Source organism: Thamnophis elegans, chromosome 12 (genome assembly GCF_009769535.1).
Source record: "Thamnophis elegans isolate rThaEle1 chromosome 12, rThaEle1.pri, whole genome shotgun sequence".
NCBI classification, from domain to species: Eukaryota; Metazoa; Chordata; class Lepidosauria; order Squamata; family Colubridae; genus Thamnophis; species Thamnophis elegans.
In genome coordinates, this window is record NC_045552.1 from 12329367 (window position 1) to 12347594 (window position 18228).

At 37.4% G+C, this 18228-nt stretch overlaps 1 protein-coding gene across 4 annotated transcripts in view; it reads left to right on the forward strand.

Annotated features, from left to right (window-relative positions):
• Positions 1–18228, forward strand: part of EYA3 (EYA transcriptional coactivator and phosphatase 3) — a 28961-nt gene that overhangs the window by 1624 nt on the left and 9109 nt on the right. For 2 of the 4 annotated variants that reach the window (XM_032227428.1, XM_032227430.1), the window contains exons 2-10: positions 5233–5329; positions 9040–9083; positions 9620–9699; positions 10570–10636; positions 11303–11445; positions 13163–13300; positions 15371–15453; positions 15619–15802; positions 17470–17609. In XM_032227428.1, coding sequence (XP_032083319.1) covers positions 5297–5329; positions 9040–9083; positions 9620–9699; positions 10570–10636; positions 11303–11445; positions 13163–13300; positions 15371–15453; positions 15619–15802; positions 17470–17609 — 912 coding nt within the window. In that variant the 5' untranslated portion in view covers positions 5233–5296. Of the gene's footprint in view, positions 1–5232; positions 5330–9039; positions 9084–9619; positions 9700–10569; positions 10637–10667; positions 11157–11302; positions 11446–13162; positions 13301–15370; positions 15454–15618; positions 15803–17469; positions 17610–18228 lie in introns of those variants that run through there. The other 2 variants (XM_032227431.1, XM_032227432.1) reach the window with 2 other exon arrangements.

An 18228-nucleotide genomic window follows, 5' to 3' on the forward strand; every position in this document is an offset into this window, starting at 1 on the left:
ATGTTATATTTATTATATTGTATTTATTATATTGTATTTATTATATTATCTTTTTATGATACTTTTGCCAAGGGGCAAGCAGAGGTTTTTAGCATCTTGGACTACCCTTTGAGGAGTTCATCCCAATCCCCACCCCCACCCCAAGACCAGTTGGTCAGATTTATCCTTTTATAGATTCTGATATTGTCAGTCTGTCAGTCTGTTAGAAGATTTTACATCAACTGAAGCATGACTATGGGTTAGCAGGGTTTTCTTAGGCAATAAAATAAGATGCAGGTAATCCTCGACTTACAACAGTTTGCTTAGTGACCATTCCAAGTTACAATGGCACTGAAAAAAGTGACATGAATATTTTAAACACTTGTGACTGTTGCAGTATTCCCATGGTCATGTGATCAATATGCAGACGCTTGTCAACTGACTCATATTTATGACGATTGCAGTGTCCCAGGGTCATATGATCACTTTTTGTGACCTTCTGAAAAGCAAAGTCAATGGGAAAGCCAGACTCACTTAACAGCCGTGTTGGTAATTTAAAAACTGAAGTGATCCACTTAACAAATGTGGCAAGAAAGGTCATAAAATCAGGCAAAATTCACTTAACACATGTCTCCCTTAGCAACAGAGATTTTGGGCTCAATTGCGGTCGTACGTCGAGGACTACTTGTACTCTTCTTTCTATATACAAATGATACCTTGGCTGTACTGATTTCAGAGTCGCAGCAGAAAGAATAAAAAGCACTCAGTGTGTCACAACGTTGTTCCTTCTGAAATCAAAACAATTGTGTAAAAAACATGTTGGACAACAGTGTTGTCATGGCTTTTTAATTTATTTCTTTTATCCTTGGCCACTCAACTTACTGCCAGAGCTTTAAGGAACTGAAATCAGAAAATGTCTGATGTGTGATGAGGACATCCTTGTGTGGTGAGAATAGGTGCAATATAAATTGTTGTTGTTAGTTGCGAAGTCACGTCCAACCCATCACGACCCCATGGACAACGTTTCTCCAAACCTTCCTGTCCTCTGCCATCCTCTGGAGTCCATTTAAGCTCATGCCATCTGCTTCAGTGACTCCATCCAGCCATCTCATTCTCTGTCATCCCCTTCTTCTTTTGCCCTCAATCTTTTGTAGCATCAGACTCTTCTCCAGTGAGTCCTTCCTTCTCATCAGGTAACCAAAGTACAGGGCGGGGCATAACCTTTTCCTAGGGGGTCACAGCAACACTTACAAATAATTCATACACCATTCGAAAGCCCATCAAAAACTGAGTTTATTGACATGATTTAATAGTCAGTATGACCACTATTAGCCCTTCGAACAGCATTCAAACGAGGTGGATAAGAACACAACAAATCTTCAAACAGTTCCGTTCGATTTTCCAGATTTTTCAACACAGTTTCCAAATTCATTCTCAAAGTTTCAACCGAATATCGATTTTGACCTTGCTCCTGAATCATCAGAGCTTCCACTTCATCCTTAATTATGGCCCCAATGTTCTCTGTCGGATTGAGATCTGGCGAATTTCCCGGCCAGACGTCATTGCCCCAAAATTCGACATTGTTTTCCTTTAACAATTGCTGAGTCGCATTTGCACGCATGCAAGGAGCTTTGTCATGAAGAAAGACAGCCTCACCAACCACCAAGACATTGTCTGGATCACTGAGAAATGGAATGACATTCTCCAATAAAATTTTCTCACGGAAATAACTGCCATCCCAGGATTCCCCTTTATCCTTCAAAACCCAATGCAGTTTCTTGGCTGTGAAAATGACGAAAATCCCGATGCAAGTCAGATTGCGAACTATTTGTCGATATCGTTCATGTTTGGCGATGTCGTTGACGTCTTTAGCCCAAATTCGATCGTTCTGGAAATTCGGTTTTCGAATGGCATAAACGAAGAATTCGTCAGATGGCGCCAAATGAAGAAAATCTTCCTCGGTCCATTCAGACAACCAATCGCACAACCAAAGGCGATCTTGAACGTGTGTTTGAGTTTTCAATGGTTTGCAAATGACGTGGAATGGCTTCAAACCTTCTCGTTCTCGATATCGGCCGATTGTCCTTTGATCAACTCGTTTTCCACGAATTTGAAGGATTTCTTGGGCCACTTTTCGGTTTCCTTTTCGTTGTTTGCGACTGCCAGTTGCAATGATGGCTTTGCTTTCTTGGGACAGTTGCAGAGGACGCCCTTCTCCAAATTTTGTGAAACATTCTTGGGCTGTTTTGTTCCAATTATCAGTAACCCAATCCGGATGACGTTTCAATTTGTTTGCAATCCATTTTCGATTGATAAACGTCGCTCCAGCATCGCGAGCCTCTCGAAAGGCAATGCATTTTATTCTGTCAATGATCCTTTGTTCTTCCGAATTGAATTTTCCAGCCATTCTTAAAGCAAATTTAACATTTAATAGCTCATTCAATTCAGTTTTTTATGGGCTTTAAAATGAGGTGTCGCGGAAGTTGTAAACTGCTGTCGATCTTGCTGTGACCCCCTAGGAAAAGGTTATGCCCCGCCCTGTATTTGAGTTTCATCTTCAGAATCTGGCCTTCTAAAGAGCAGTCAGGGTTGATCTCCTCTAGGACTGACTGATTTGATCACCTTGCAATCCAAGGGACTCGCAGGAGTCTTCTCCAGCACTATAAATATCTGAACTGCAAACAAGCCAACCATGGTTTGGCTAAAAAATTACATTGAGAAGAGCATTGTCCTGGTGATCATGGATAGGTGTTGTAAGATATTTTGTATTTACATGATAAAATGAATCCTAGTTTGCTCAATTCATTTCATTTGTAATTTTATAGAATAATAAAATAGGACTACACAGTTAGGAGTCTCACTGAATCGAATGGGATTTCCTTTTGTGAAGATGAATAGAATATTACATTGTACACTAGATGGTTTATAAAATGTTTCATTTTACTTTCCTGATGACATTTTTTTCTCTGATTATTTTTGTAGAAAAATATATTTTAATATTTGTGCTGAAATGATAGGACTCATTCAGAGATAAAGATTATGAAACTACATTTTAGCAATAGCAATAGCAGTTAGACTTATATACCGCTTCATAGGGCTTTCAGCCTTCTCTAAGCGGTTTACAGAGTCAACATATTGCCCCCAACAACAGTCCCGGTCCTCATTTTATCCACCTCGGAAGGATGGAAGACTGAGTCAACCCTGAGCCGGTGAGATTTGAACAGCCGAACTTCAGTCAGCTGAAGTAGCCTGCAGTGCTGCATTTAACCACTGCGCCACCTCAGCTCATTTTCTATATTTATTACAATCAGTATTCTATTCACACCATATGGTTTTTAAGAGATAATAAAATGTTTTAAAATAGTTTAAATAAAATAAAATTTCAGGAAAATGCTAATTTTCTACATTGAAAGGAAGTATACTCCCTTTTGATCTTTTTGGTACTTTTTGGGTTGTTAATCTCGATTGCTGAATTCCAAATAATATGTCTCCTTCATGTTTGTATGACATTTAAGCCAGAGCAGTAGATTAATGCAATGTACTCAACCTGCTCTGGAAAGAAAAAGAAATAAAAGATAATAAAAGATAAAATTAGATTTAAAATCCATCTACTGTACAATATTTTTGGTTCAGGTTTCATAAAATTGGCTTCACTATTTCTAAGAATAAAACCATTTGACTTTATTTATACTTACAGCTCTTCCTGTACAAAAATATCTTTAGAAAACTGGAAGTTGGCATGAAGCAGGAAAGTAGATTTTTTAAGTATTTGCTATTGGTTTTGACTTGGAGCTTTTGGATGAGTGGGTTGCTGTCTTATTAACTTCAGGAATATTTTATGGAGGACATTATTGATTCGATGAAATTTCTCAGTAATGTAAGAAACACATATTTGGTACAGGGAACTGAAAATTTGAAAATATTACTGGCTTGTTTATGGCAGGCATTAACATATTTTTTAATGTCTTCGAACTGTTCACATGGAATTATTTCTAATTATAAGACAAACAAATAAGACTGAAAATGTGAATAGCTCTGAACTTACTTTGCCATCACATGGCAGGCAATATCTTAATTTTCAGGTCAAAGAATGGATGACTGAGAATCAAGACATTAATTTTCAGGCATTTTTTTAAAATGTTATTTTAATGAGAACTTTCTCACTAAAAAAAGCGATAACACTGCAGGTAGGTTGTTATCTGGGAATAAATCCCATTAATCTCGGTGATTCATGGTTAAGAATCTTTGAGGTTTGGGTTGGGTTTGTTTTGAATTGTGTTTTTTTGGGTGGGTGGGGTTTAAGAATTTTAGAGGCATAGGATTGCGTCAGCCAAAATGGATGTTATATTGAATATAGTTTTATACAAAATATGATTTAAATTAACTGTTTAAAAAGCATTCACAAATTAAAATTTAAAAGTAGATTGTTGGTAAAGATCCTAATGCAATGGCATATTGCTGATAAGGAATTTTACAATCCTGGTAGCGGTATGAAAGGATTATTTTAAGTAAATGCATAAATTAATAAGATTTTCAACAAATACGTTATTAAGCTGTTTTGGGGGTTTAATTTATTTGTGGTGATTCAGGGCAAGCCGAAATCTTATTTTGATTAGGAGTCTTATCTTCTTGCTTTTATTATGATAAATGTTTGTAGGTCATCATAGGTTTTGTAATTCTTGTTATGGTGTGATTTTGGTCTTTTAATCTGAAGAGGAGAGATTCCCTGTATGCTTGAACATTTGGAGGTGCATATTTTATTTGTTAATCTGTTTTTCAAGTAGAAAAAATACTGATGTTTGTATTTCTCCTTGAGGTCATGTTTGTATTGTAAAACAGGTGTTAAATAAACACACAAACTTAGGTAAACAGAAGTTTTCCAAACTGTCATTTATTTGTATTTCATCTGTGGCTTATATTTCTTTAACTTTCTGATGCTTTAATTTTTACCTTGATATTTTATTAACAAAATATCAGTAAAAAGAAAGAAAAAAAGAATAGCGGCTTGAAATCCAAGTAACAAAAGAAATACAGTGGAAAGGGGGTGCGCCCTTACTTGCATTATCTTACCTGCTGTATAGCTTGAGGCTTAATGGAAAAGCCATGCTTTTTTCCATATGATAGCGTAGTTTCTCTCTCTATATATTGGTGAAGCCAACATTTATGTACAAAATGACATATTAAATGGCTAAATGGCACAAATAGCAAAAACAATAAGCAATTCCCCCAAAACATGGATATTGTCTGTTACAGGTTTTGAAGGCAGAGGAAGACAACCATTCTTCACGTTGGAGCCCTTTTGAAAAAGCTCGCCTCCATGGAAGAGGTACAAGATTTAGCAGAACAGCCAGTGAGTATACAAAAGAAACAGCAAAAGCGAGGGAAAAAAGGGGCTTTTTTCTCTTTTTAGGGGATTTTCTAGAGAATAGCTTATGCATCTTATTTTGTCTGTGGAGTTAAAAAATAAAGAAATGCGACACAGATAGATGATTGAAATAAAAAGAGTGGCTTGCTAATATTTCAATATATAAAACTAGTTACTTGTGTGATACCATTATTTGAATTTCTCAGAGTTCCAAAATCTCTACCAACCTCAGTAAAAGAAAATGATTTGGATGAAATCAATAAAGCCCTAGCAATGAAATGCAAATTCTAGACTTTTGTGTGTTTGGCTGCTTTTTGAATCATGTCTTTGGCATCATATTTAACTATGAAAAATGGCGAATAAAATTTCTAAATAAGTCCTGTCCACTGGACATAATAAAGGATGATGACAAATGAAGATGCCTTAGGTTAACAAGCAGGCATTTTATCTAAAATGCCAATGAAAAACCATATTCATAATTAATATTTACTTACTAATTGCTAATAGCAATGCAACCGTCCCAGTAAAGAGTCCCTCAGAAGAACAGGAAACCTATAGCAAACGCATTTTGACTTTTTGTATTTCACCTCAAATCCCCCTTATAACAAACACATATTTATCTAATTCTGAAAAGTACAAGAAGAAGCAGTGGGCCTGAAATATTTTGGTAGCAAATAGGTGCATAGCTATGCTTCTTTTTAGCAATCACAAAAAAGATCTTTGCAGCATTAATAGATGTTTCTTCAGTTAAAAGCTGGATGGTAGTTTTCTTTCTTTTGAGTTGGTCACTACAGAGCAAAATGCTACTTTGCAATAACTCATCACCATGGCCATATCAATGCAAGCACATGGATGTTTTGAGACCATGTTTAGCATATGGTGGAGCATTGCTTTTGTTTAAAAATCAGTTGGAAAGAATAGTCCTTAGCTGTAACCTATCAAAATAGAAGTAGACCTTGAAGGGCGGGGCTTGACATTGCAACGACACGACATGCAATCTTGGGGCTCCAGGATTGCTCTTGATATCTCTGTTGCTGGACAGTTCTGAAGGAACGGTGATAGAGAAGAGCATGTCCTGCTGATCTCAGGGACATCGCAAAGTCCCTGATCAATCCAGGAGAAAGCTCTTTTTGCCGGCTACAAGAGAAGGAGCCAAAATGGCTGCAGACGATTGGGACAGTCCCCTGAAACGGAAGCAGAACAGGAGAAACAGTGTGTCAAAATGGTGAGAAAAATCCTTATTATTAGAGAAGAGAAAACCCAAAAGACTTAGAGTTAAAATAAAATTGAAGACAGAAGGAAGTAAGTGGCGAATTAACTCTGGTTTAAAACTATCGTGTTATCTTTTTCAGTTTAATTTTGTTTGTTTTCTATGGATGGACTTTTTACAAATGCCTCTTACTTTTAAACTGGACTGGTCTTTTTTTTTTTCCTTCTTCCTCTATACTTTTTCCATTTTTTGTATTTGTGGATTAAAAATTTCTTTCCTCGCAAGGCTCGGCCGGATCGTAATCTTTAAACATTTTTTTTCTTCTCTTCCGGAGTTCGGAGCTTAGAAAGAGAGGAAAAAACAGAGGGAAAGGATGTAACACTGTCATCTAGAGGCTAGAGGCTTGGCAACATCTGATAATAGAAAGCTATTGGCTTTGTTTACTGAAAGGGTCAGTGGAAAACGTCTTGTTTATACAGGTGTTTCTTTGAAGGAAAGAGACCTGAAAAACTTTACTGAATTTGTTTGAAACCTAGCAAAAGCCTTGGATGTTTTAGTGGCAGTGTTTATAACCTGGAAAAATGGCTCAATATGAAGAAGAAAAGGGACTAACATTGCAAATAATTATGCTAGAAATTCAAAAAGTCTTAATAATCACAGAGAGAATTAAAAAGAGACTTGAAATTATGGATCATAATACAGAAAGTACAGAGGGAAGAGTTGAGAATACATAAAAAACGATGAAATTTGAGGACAGAGTTCAAAAAACCACAGAGACATATGAAAGTGATAAGAAAATTGTTGACACTGACAGCAAATTGAGAGTGGAGGGAAATGATAAGTGCGAAATACGGAAAGGAGAGATCGATGAACTGGAACTCTATCTCAGATGTCAAAATTAGATGAAGAAAGGGGAGAAAATTTGACAGAAACAATGAGAGTAATTTCGGCAGAAGCACCAGCGATAACAAAAGTCAAGCTGATGAAAGGAACAGATAGAGGGTTTCGAATCTTTATAAGATATGCAATGAATAACAAGTTGTCAAGAGAAGTCCACATAAGACTTATCAAGAAAACACTTAGAATACAGATTCTACAAATGTTAAGAAATATTGGACTGCACTATTTCTGGAAGGATACAGGATGATGAAATGAAATGTCACAATAAAATTTAGTTAAATGTAGTTAAATTTTGAGTACTATGTATAAGACAAATTAATAACAGCTATAGTCAAATAAATGATTAATAATGATAAAGCATTTGTATATACTAGATTGATAATATGAAACTTTATACAAACTGTAAGTGAGGATGATAGAGATGATGATGAAAAACCTTTTTATAAAAGATAAATAATTCTATATAGAATAGAATATAAAAATGTAATATCGTTGGATGATTTCAGGATGATGTAATGAAATGCCATAATATAAATTTACTTCAAATTTAATACATTTCATATAAAAAGGATGTAATAATAGCTATGCTTAATGGATGTTTAACAATTATAACAATTTGTATACATGTATATTAGATTAATGATACTAATAATGGAAAAAACATGGAATTGAAAATTATTAGAGAATGTTATCAATGCTAAAATAATAGAATGACAGAATAGGATATAAAAAATTCTTTATTATTGGATATATCGAAGATGATATAATGAATCATTATAATATAAATGGATACATATTTAGAATACCTTGTTTAAAATGGAGAAACAATAGTGGTAATCAAATAAATGAAGTATAATAATAATAATAATGTATACAAAGATATTTGATTGACAATATGTGATTTTTGATAAAGCTCAAGTGATGACTATGGAAAGGACGCAGAAAGACCTTGTAACCAATCGATACACTGTATGCAGTTGAAGAGGTTTTTATGTTATACGTTTTGTGTGTTTGTGTTTCAAAATAAAAAAAATACTAAAAAAAAAATAGTAGTAGTCCACAGGCCAGAATATGAAACCTTCTAAATCTTGATCTTTCTGTCCAGATAGATTTAAAAAAAAAAAAAAAAAACCTCAAAGAAATCTTTGAGTTTATTGAACATGTGAAATTCTGGTTTTCCATTATCACAGTGAGCCATGACAAAACTTGGACAAGTGCATTCTCTTTACTCCCTCTCTTTGGAGGATTTTACTCAAGCAGAGTTTTTCATGAAAGTAGGCTTTGTTAATTGTGATTTGTGCAAACTGGTCAGTAAGAACATGCCTAGTTAGACTTTGGCTTATTCTTGCTGATGAGTAGGAACATTACTGGGAATTAAATTTAAAAATTGAAACTGTCCCTTTACATTCAGGAAAAAGGAAGAGTATATGAATGAGAGAAGTGTGGAGACCTAAACATTGCTGTCATAAATCCTCACTCCTGTTATGTCTCACAACTCAGCTCTTGTGACTCATACTGTTGCTCATAGTTAGAGTTTTTATTTGCTTTCAAATTGAATAACCTCATATCATACTTATCTCTACAGATAAAAAAGGCCAAGATGCAGGAATCAGAAGAACAACTATTAAGGTGTGCAAGTCTTAATTTAAAAAAGAAACTAAACAAACCTAATCTAATTTTTGTAGTTTTTTAAAAAAATGACAAATTGTGATTTGGAATGTATTTTCTTACCTGTAGCTTTTTCGTTTAGTATGGACTGGATGTGACAAGTCCATTAATCTTTATAGTGATCCTCAGCTCTATAAAGTTGGTCACTTCAGTTGATATTCCCTGATGAGGAACTGAGAAAAGATTTGAGCTCTTTCACATTGAATTTCGGAAGTGCCTAAATTTCATTTAGCATCATGATTAAATTATAGATAATGCTGAATAAACCATAATTTGAACTTTCTTACTCGTTTAAGCAGTTCTGCTAGCAGGAGGAATCAATTAGAAAAATTGAAAAACATGATTATTTCAGAATTTTGGCTAAAATATACTTATACTTATAAATGTGGGTATTGCATTCAGTTTTAAGACAATTAGCATATGTTTGGGATGATAACAATATTTAATGGATGTGACAACAGTTTATAAGTACTTCATTGTTTGACTTCATTTTTCAGGCAAGTGAGCAGCTCGGACAGTAATGATCAAAAGCCCGAATCTTCAAGTCTTGCTTCAAACCTGTCTATATCTAATCAAAGTAAGTGATGTATTTACCTTCCAAGTTGATTAGGAGAACTGGTGGGTGCTTGGCACCTGAATTATGTCTGTAACATAGCCCTTTTATTTAATTGTTTGATTTGGTATCATCTACCTCCAGAGCAATGCTGGGCAGTTTATAATAAAACTGACATGATAAATAAGCAATGCAACAAAAAGCAAAGCATGCAACAGAAAAATCAGACTAAAAGAGGAGAAATCCTTACAACTGCTATGGATTTAGGTTTTTTAAAATTATATTTATAAGCTAGGTTTTTAAAGTCATCTTCCTGTGATCCTTAATATTAAAAAAGTTATCCTAAATTTCAAAGTGGGAGCATGAGTAAGCATACCCCATAGGCACTAGAATGCATATTAAATCTGTGCAATGTATCCTCAATTTCCTGGGGTGATGAGATTCTCACTACAGAGGCAGCTTCACTTTTTGTTGAAGCAAAGATGCCTCTTCTAGTCTTCTTGCGCTCACCTGCTCAAAGGCAGAAGAAGATTTTGTGCAAGTTTTGGTCATGTCACTTAAGTTCTTGGCATGCATATGTTATCTGGAGAAATGTGTTCATCACAACAGATCACAAAAACTTTGGGTGAGCTATGCTGAAAGAGTTGAACAGACATCCGCCACAAAACTTAATAAAACTTTGCATGGCAGACCAGAGAAAAGGAATATGAGAGTTTTGCTCTTAGAAATATTGTGTAAAATTTAAAAAGGTTGTTTTGCTTGAGTCTTCCTTAAATGTTTCTTTTGAACATTTGCACAAACCTAATGCAAGTTACAGTGAAACACAGCCTTACACATTAATGTCACAGTTTGTGTTAAATAACTAAGATCATTTTTAAATATTGTATTTTGCAGTCATGCCATGCACTGACTACATCTCAAGGTCATCAAATGACTATACCTCACAGATGTATTCTGCAAAGTAAGTTGAACTAAGTTACTTGTTTCTGCAAAATGTCACAGCAGAAATGTTTGGTTCATGTAGATGTTTAATTGCACAATACATTTTTTTCCGAGTTCTATGGCATCTATATGCATAGGAACTGTCAGGGGCCAGTGGCTCCATTCTTTGAAGCTTCTCCATTATTCTCTTTTGACTAGGTGGGAACATTTGACCTAACAATTATGCTGCTCCTTCACGACTGCCTTTGCCTTGCATGTACATATACCCAAGACCGAACAAGATTTTAATACATATTTCTTAGCTGGTATCAATTTGTAATTTGGACTGTATGGAGCTTGGGATGGCACAGAACATAGAAAGCTTCGCCATTCTGTGCACAGCCCAGGAGGAAGGCAGAGCATTCAGCAATAGATCCAGGAGGCGACATGTTGTTAGTTGTTGCCTCTGGGTTCTCTGGCAGAGATGATGTTAACCAAATCTACCACATTTCCCTTCCTTATCAAGAGATGAAGTGTTAACACTGTTTAGAGAAAAGGAGGTAAGGTGATTGCAACCCCCTCCCCCTTGGTCTTTCCATGGCTGCTGTTTTAATATTATTGAGGTACTGTTGAGTTGCAAGATGAAAGTTCTCCCTGTTTCTGTAGCAGCATCCCATATCAACAAGGTGTTTTTCTTTTTATGCAGGCCATATGCACACGTCCTGTCTGTACCTGTTTCTGAGACAATGGCCTCTTATTCTGGGCAGACTCAATATCAAACCCTACCACAGTCCCAGACATACGCTGTTTATCCCCAGACAACTCAAGCCTACGGACTACCTCCTTTTGGTAAGGTTGGCCGGGATCTGTGTAGGGCTTTGCTGTCATCTGAGAATTTTTGCTGTGACATGTAAAGTGTCTTCTCTGAAGTGCTTTATACAACTGTATTACAAATAGGTACATTTCGATTATCTATAAGTTTAGAGCAGGGGTAGTCAACCTTTTTATACATACTGCCCACTTTTGTATCTCTGTTAGTAGTAAAATTTTCTAACCGCCCACTGGTTCCACAGTAATGGTGATTTATAAAGTAGGGAAGTAACTTTACTTTATAAAATTTATAAAGCAGAGTTACAGCAAAACCCTACCGCCCACCATGAAAGCTGGAACGCACACTAGTGGGCGGTAGGGATCAGGTTGACTATCACTGGCTTAGAGCATGCACGTTGCATAACTTGTGGAACAGGTAGCCTTCGACTTAGAATCACAATTGAGCCCCGACATTTCTGTTGCTAAGTGAGACATTGGTTAAATGAGTTTTGTCGACCATTTTACGACCTTCCTTGCTACGGTTCTTAAGTGAATCACTGAGGTGGCTAAGTTAGTAATGCGGTGGTTTAAGTGAATCTCGCTTCCCCATGGACTTTGCCTGTCAAAAGGTGGCAAACTTTGATCACATCACCCCAGGACACGGCAACCGCCATAAATATGAGTCAGTTCAGTCATCTGAATTTTGATCATGTGACTATGGAGATGCTGCAATGGGCATAAGCGTGAAATACACTCATAAGTCAACTTTTTTCAATGCCATTGTAATTAAATGAACTGTTGTAAGTCGGGAACTACTTGTACCTCAGATTTCTTCTATGTAAGCTGCCCAGAGTCCCTCAGGGACACTTGAGATGGCAGCAAATAAATAAATAGATGTTTGAACCCAGCCACAATTATCAACAGATGACAGGAATAGAAGGGAATTTACATAGCAATAGCACTTAGGCTTATATATTGCTTCATAGTGCTTTACAGCCCTTTTTAAGCGGTTTACAGAGTCAGCATATCGGTCCCTACAATCTGGGTACTCATTTTGCCGATCTCGAGCTGGTCAGGATCGAACTCCTGGCTGTGGGCAGAGTTGGCCTGGAATACTGCATTCTAACCACTGCGCCTTCACGGTTCTCAGGAAGATTGCAGAAGAGAAATGGGCCCTGTTGCATTTTATGTGACAGCGTAAATTGGCCAAATCAATGTCCTTTGTTTTATTCTGAGGGCTGTACTCTTTGGTGTACTCCTGTAGGCATAAGCATCATGTACTCATCTTTGATATATCATGCAACAGTGATTATCAACTGAGTGAAGTTAGAATCTCTCCCCCCCCCCCCCCCGTTCTTTGCCCCAGAGCAATTATAGAAAGAGGCAGCTCTCTTGTAAAACTGCCCAACTGAGTCACAATGGCTTGCTATAGGGAAAACACTATAGTCATCCAGAGGCATTGAGCTTAGGAGGAGCCTGGTCAGCAGCGCCTGCACAATTCTCTTTCTTAGGAAAGCTTGGGAATTAACCTTATCGCATCTCTTCTGATTTATTGTCTAGCTTTCTTTTTTTCTTCTTCCTTGACCCTGCTGCTTCACTCCCTTCCCCGCTTCTCCAGGCTTAGACCTCAGACTTGCACATTTAACAGCTCCTCTACCTGTAATTGTGTCACTTGTTCCCATCGGTGAGAAGAATTTGGTGGCCTGGCTGACCACAGCCAGCTTTGTTTATAATGGGTGCAATTTATCTGATTCAGGTGCACTGTGGCCAGGTATGAAACCTGAGAGTGGTTTAATTCAGACTCCATCTCCAAGTCAGCACAGTGTTCTTACCTGCACTACAGGGTTAACCACAAGCCAATCCAGCCCAGCACATTATTCTTACCCTATTCAAGGTAAAAGTCGGCATGGTTTTTTTATTTACCTACCTCTTCCTGTAACCTAGTCAAGAAGCCACAAAAGAGGCCAGCACGTTTTCGTCTCTGTTTTGTGCATGCTTCTCTTTGCTTGGCGAGCTCTGCTTCTGCCACCTCTCTTGCTCACCGTTTGCCTGCTTCTCTGCTCTCTCACCAGGTGAATTTTACCATGCTCTGCTTTCAAAACCCTTATAGAAATGGGGAGAAACCCTCCGGGGATATGGGACACGTGCATGCGTACAAATGCTAAAAAAACAACAACAGTGGTGATGATAATCTCCTTATTCAGCATGCAGTGTTTTCTGCCCTGTGCTTAGGTTACAAGGAATGCATAAAGGTAGCATAATCATCCTGCAGGAACTATTGATTTCGCTCAACAATCAGCATCTGCAAGTCCCTTAAAACCCATCAGAAGTTTTCAAAGTTGCGACAGAACTATTCAGATTCTTTACTCAATCTGCCATTGAGTTGCAAGGAATAGAAATGTGCTTTTGGTTTCTAATAAGCAATTGTCATTAAAAATGGGGGGGAACCCTCAGCTCGTTGAAAGGGCTGGATATTATTCAGAAATACGTGATGGTACATTGCATTTAAAAATACAACATAGCAGTAAGTGACTTTAGCTATTACTGAGCAGATCTCTTTGACTAATTGCAAGCAAGGAAAACCTGGAGTGTTTTCCAGACAGATTCAATGACATTGTGGCATTAAAAAAAAACAAAAACCCAAGCAACTCTGAATATTTGATACCCTGCAAAAGTAGGAAGGAAATGCAGTCGGATTGCTGTAGTACATCTTACCTGAAAGGAGCATCCCCAAGTGGATTGAATCAGTTTGCAGAATGACAGGAACAACAATGTGTGTGTGTGTGCATGTTTGTTTTTCTTTAATCGATTTAAGAACTGTTTCAAGATATCAGTGGGTTACAGCTTTGATGAAATAAAGTAATTCTATATTGCATTGAAGTAGGTCATCCACTTGAATGATGAAATTGTTTATTTCAAAGTCCTCTTGGGAGTTGCGGGTGGCTGTTGTTTGGCATAAAGATGCAGTTTCCATTAGTATCCAGCTTATAATCACTTCAGCACTGAACTTATGTGCAACCTGGAACAACATGTACCAAAGTGCATCTTTGTACCCTAATGAGAAAAATTGTCCTATTTAAAGGGTTCCCTTCATACCAGTCTCTCAGCTGTCTTCCAGGTTCAATTTTTCTTTGCCAGCTGATACTTATGATTATTAAGCACACTTAATAATCATAAGGCCATTTATAATAATCACACAGGCCATTTCTGATTTGGGTGCCCTGTTGATTTATTTTGGGGGATAGTAGTTCTGAAAAGACCTACTCATAAAGTGACATCGTCTGCCTGTTTTCAGTGGCCCTTTTTCAAGTTCCAGCCCTTTTAGAAGCAGGAAGAAAGGTAATGAAGTTGATTCAAGCAAAACCAGCCACACTGCAGCCCACTGAAATCAATGGGACAAATTAGTAATGCAACTGATTGCAGTTTCAAGTACTAATGCAGTACCTACACATTACAGTGTCCTAAATTGATCCCCTCTACATATTTTGGACTTAAAGCTCCAACATTTAGCAAATATGTCACCTGACATTTAGCAAGGATTAGAAAATGGTCCCCATTGGTGTCTGTTTGGAGGTAGTTTTCATTGACTTCTACTTCACTGATTCTTAGATTAACTTGTATAAATTTATACACTTAAATGTTAGATTTTAATACAACTAATGGCTTATGCTATGGTTTTTTGGTATGTATTTGTGAGAAGAGCAAATTACATTCAGATAGTGCTTTTTTAAAGTAAACCCAAAAGGCATTTAATTATTTTGAAAAGGAAGAATAGTTGCATGGTGATGTCACTTGGTCATCTTGTCCAATGTTTCTGTGACTTCCTTTGATGAAGGGAAACATACGGTAGTTCGAACTAAAGATCCTGGAAATGTTCCATTTTCCTCCCATTAGGTAGTTTTAACAGTCCTCTGCACTTTCATGACATGGATTAATACACAGTCTTCTTCTGAATTTCCTATAGCTTCAAGTACCAATGCCAACTCCATTTCCACTTCCTCACCTGCGGTCAATATTTCAGCAGCTACCGCCAGCATCTCTCAACAGGTACATAATCCTCTAGCATAAGTGTATACCCTGTTTGTTGTAATGTATTTTATCCCATGTTCCAATATATCTAGTAACTGGATGATTTGAGACAATAATTTGATTTTATGGAATGTGTAAGTACTATCTTTGCCCTCTTTCAGTTCTTAATTTTTTTTCTTAAAGGAGTATCCTACATACACCATCCTTGGCCAAAGTCAGTACCAGCCATATTATCCCAGTTCAAGTTTTGGCGTGATAGCACCAGCAGACAGCAGCACAGAGACCAACACGTTGACATCTGCCACCTATCCTTCTGAAAAATCAAATGCCATGGTGCCTACTCAGACGGTGCAGAGACATTCCTCTGGTAAACTCAGGGGGGGAAATCAATTTGTAAATGCTTTTTAGATCGGTATTTAAGATTTGTAGACTTCAACTTCCAGAATTCCCCCAGCCAGTATGCTGAGCTAGAGGGCAGCGGGAGGCTATGGGGTCTCAACTATATATTATACTTGCTGATAACCTGGCATTGCCTGGGTATTTATTTATAGGGGGGAAATGTCTGGACCAAATGTAATTTCTAATGTTGGATTTCCCCCCTTACCAGAGGGAGCCCCCTTGTGGAGTACTGTGAAGCCGTTACCATGGCAACTTCACTGCGCTATACAATAGAAGCCATTTTACGGCAGTACAGTAGAAGCCATTTGAAGGCATAACAGGCTGTATCATAACAGAGCACACAATCCTGAGGGGTGTTAGGGGTGTCTTACCTCCACAGTATTTTTCGTGTAGAGAGTTTCCAGAGAGTAAGTCATCGTGTGTACCAAGTTTGTTTGAAATTGCTCGAAGTGTTCCAAAGTTATGCTGGAACACACAGACACACACACACACACACACACACACACACACACACAGTATGTGTGTGTGTGTGTGTATATATATATATATATATATATATATATATATATATATATATATATATATATATATATATTCTATATCATATCTATATCTATCTATCTCTATCTCTGTCATATCTATCTATCTATCTATCTATCTATCTATCTATCTATCTATCTATCTATCTATCTATCTATCTATCTATCTATATTACTGTAGAAGTGCATTTATGTTGCTCCTAGCAATGCCTATTCCTTTTATTGATGAACTGAAAGTGAACCAGGAAGAAAAGTTCTCCTGTCAGAGGACCCCTCAAATTGAGAGAATAGATTGAGTTTCCCATTAAGTGAACCAGCAAGAATTTAACTCCGGTTCTGATTTGTGCTAATTCAAAGTTAGCACGGTTTCCCATCATCTTGTTGCCCAGTTGCCCCATTAGGATGGATAATTTTGGTATTCTTTGCAGCTTTGTTCCACTACCTAGAATAAATGGGTTGTCATCACCGCTCATCCTGAACTCTGGATCATTAAAGCTTGCAAATATAACATTTTGGAAAAGGAGGGGGTGGATATATATTTAAGGAAAGGCATTACCTTGTTAGAGCAAAAACTGGAAAGTGATGCAGATGCCTCCTCAGACTACATCTCATTCTAAGAACACTTTTTCTATGGGTACTCTGGATGCTTTTTCTGGATTTTTCATATGGCGCAGTGCTTAAAATGCAATATTACTAGCTAACTCGCTGCTCACTGTCAGGAGTTGAATCCTGACTGACTCAAGGTGGACTCAGCCTTCCATCCTTCCGAGGTTGGTAAAATGAGGACCCAGATTGTTGGGGGCAAGAGTCTGACTCTGTAAACTCGCTTAGGGCTGTAAAGCACTGCGAAGCAGTATATAAGTCTTAAGAGCTATTGCTGATATGTCTTTGAAACCTTCATTTTATGCTTTCATTAATTTCAATACCCTTTTTATTCTCTTTTTACACTTTTACACAGTTGTCTGCTTGCTTGTTTTCTTTCATTTTCTTGGATTAGTTTTTATTTAAAGGTTGTTAATTTGAATTATGTAAGGTGCACTGGAATACGGTATTGAAGGCACAAGATGCATAAAAATTGCTGTTCTTTTTCTTCTAGATGATCCATCTACCAGTCCGTCATTGCCAAGAGCGGCTGCAAGTAAACTTGTAGATGAGCAATCTAGGAGAAACATGACTCCAAAAAACAGAGGCAAGAGGAAAGCAGACGCTTCTTCACCGCAGGACAATGAGCTTGAAGTTTGTGTTTGCTATTTTTCTCCCTCTTTTTCTTTCTTTCTCTCTCTCCCTCTCTCTTTTTCAAGTCTCAGAAATTTGAATAATGGAAAAATAGTTAAGTTAGGCAATTGTAGTCTGCGAGCTCAATAATCTAATGGGAAAATTGGTCTGTTTAACTTTTTCTTTATCACTATAAAACATGAGAAAGTAGCTAAGCTAAGTGGGACTTAAAATTGAAAGATGAGTGTCAGGGTTCCAAGTAAACCCCCCCCCCCAAACAAAGGAAGTGTCCAGGGCTTGAGGTTCCTCAAAGTTACATTTTATTAGAGATGTCATTGGCACATCTGGGGAAACCCAAATCTGAAAGCTTCCAGGATTTCCCCACCCAAGTGAAAGTCCAAGTCCCTGCCCAACACCTAGATGTCCATCGCATGGTCCAGTTACAGCACCGTCCCAACTGGAGATGCCTCCCAGTTCCAACCTCCCAGGTGCAGTGCAAGATGGCCTTGATCTTCTGAAAAAGGAATGTTATTTTGACTATATATCACCCATGCTCCATACAATCCCCCCTCCCAATTTCCCACACTAGGAAACGTAGCAGGCCTGAAGTCCCAACGACAGAGATGGCTTCTAGGCCTGA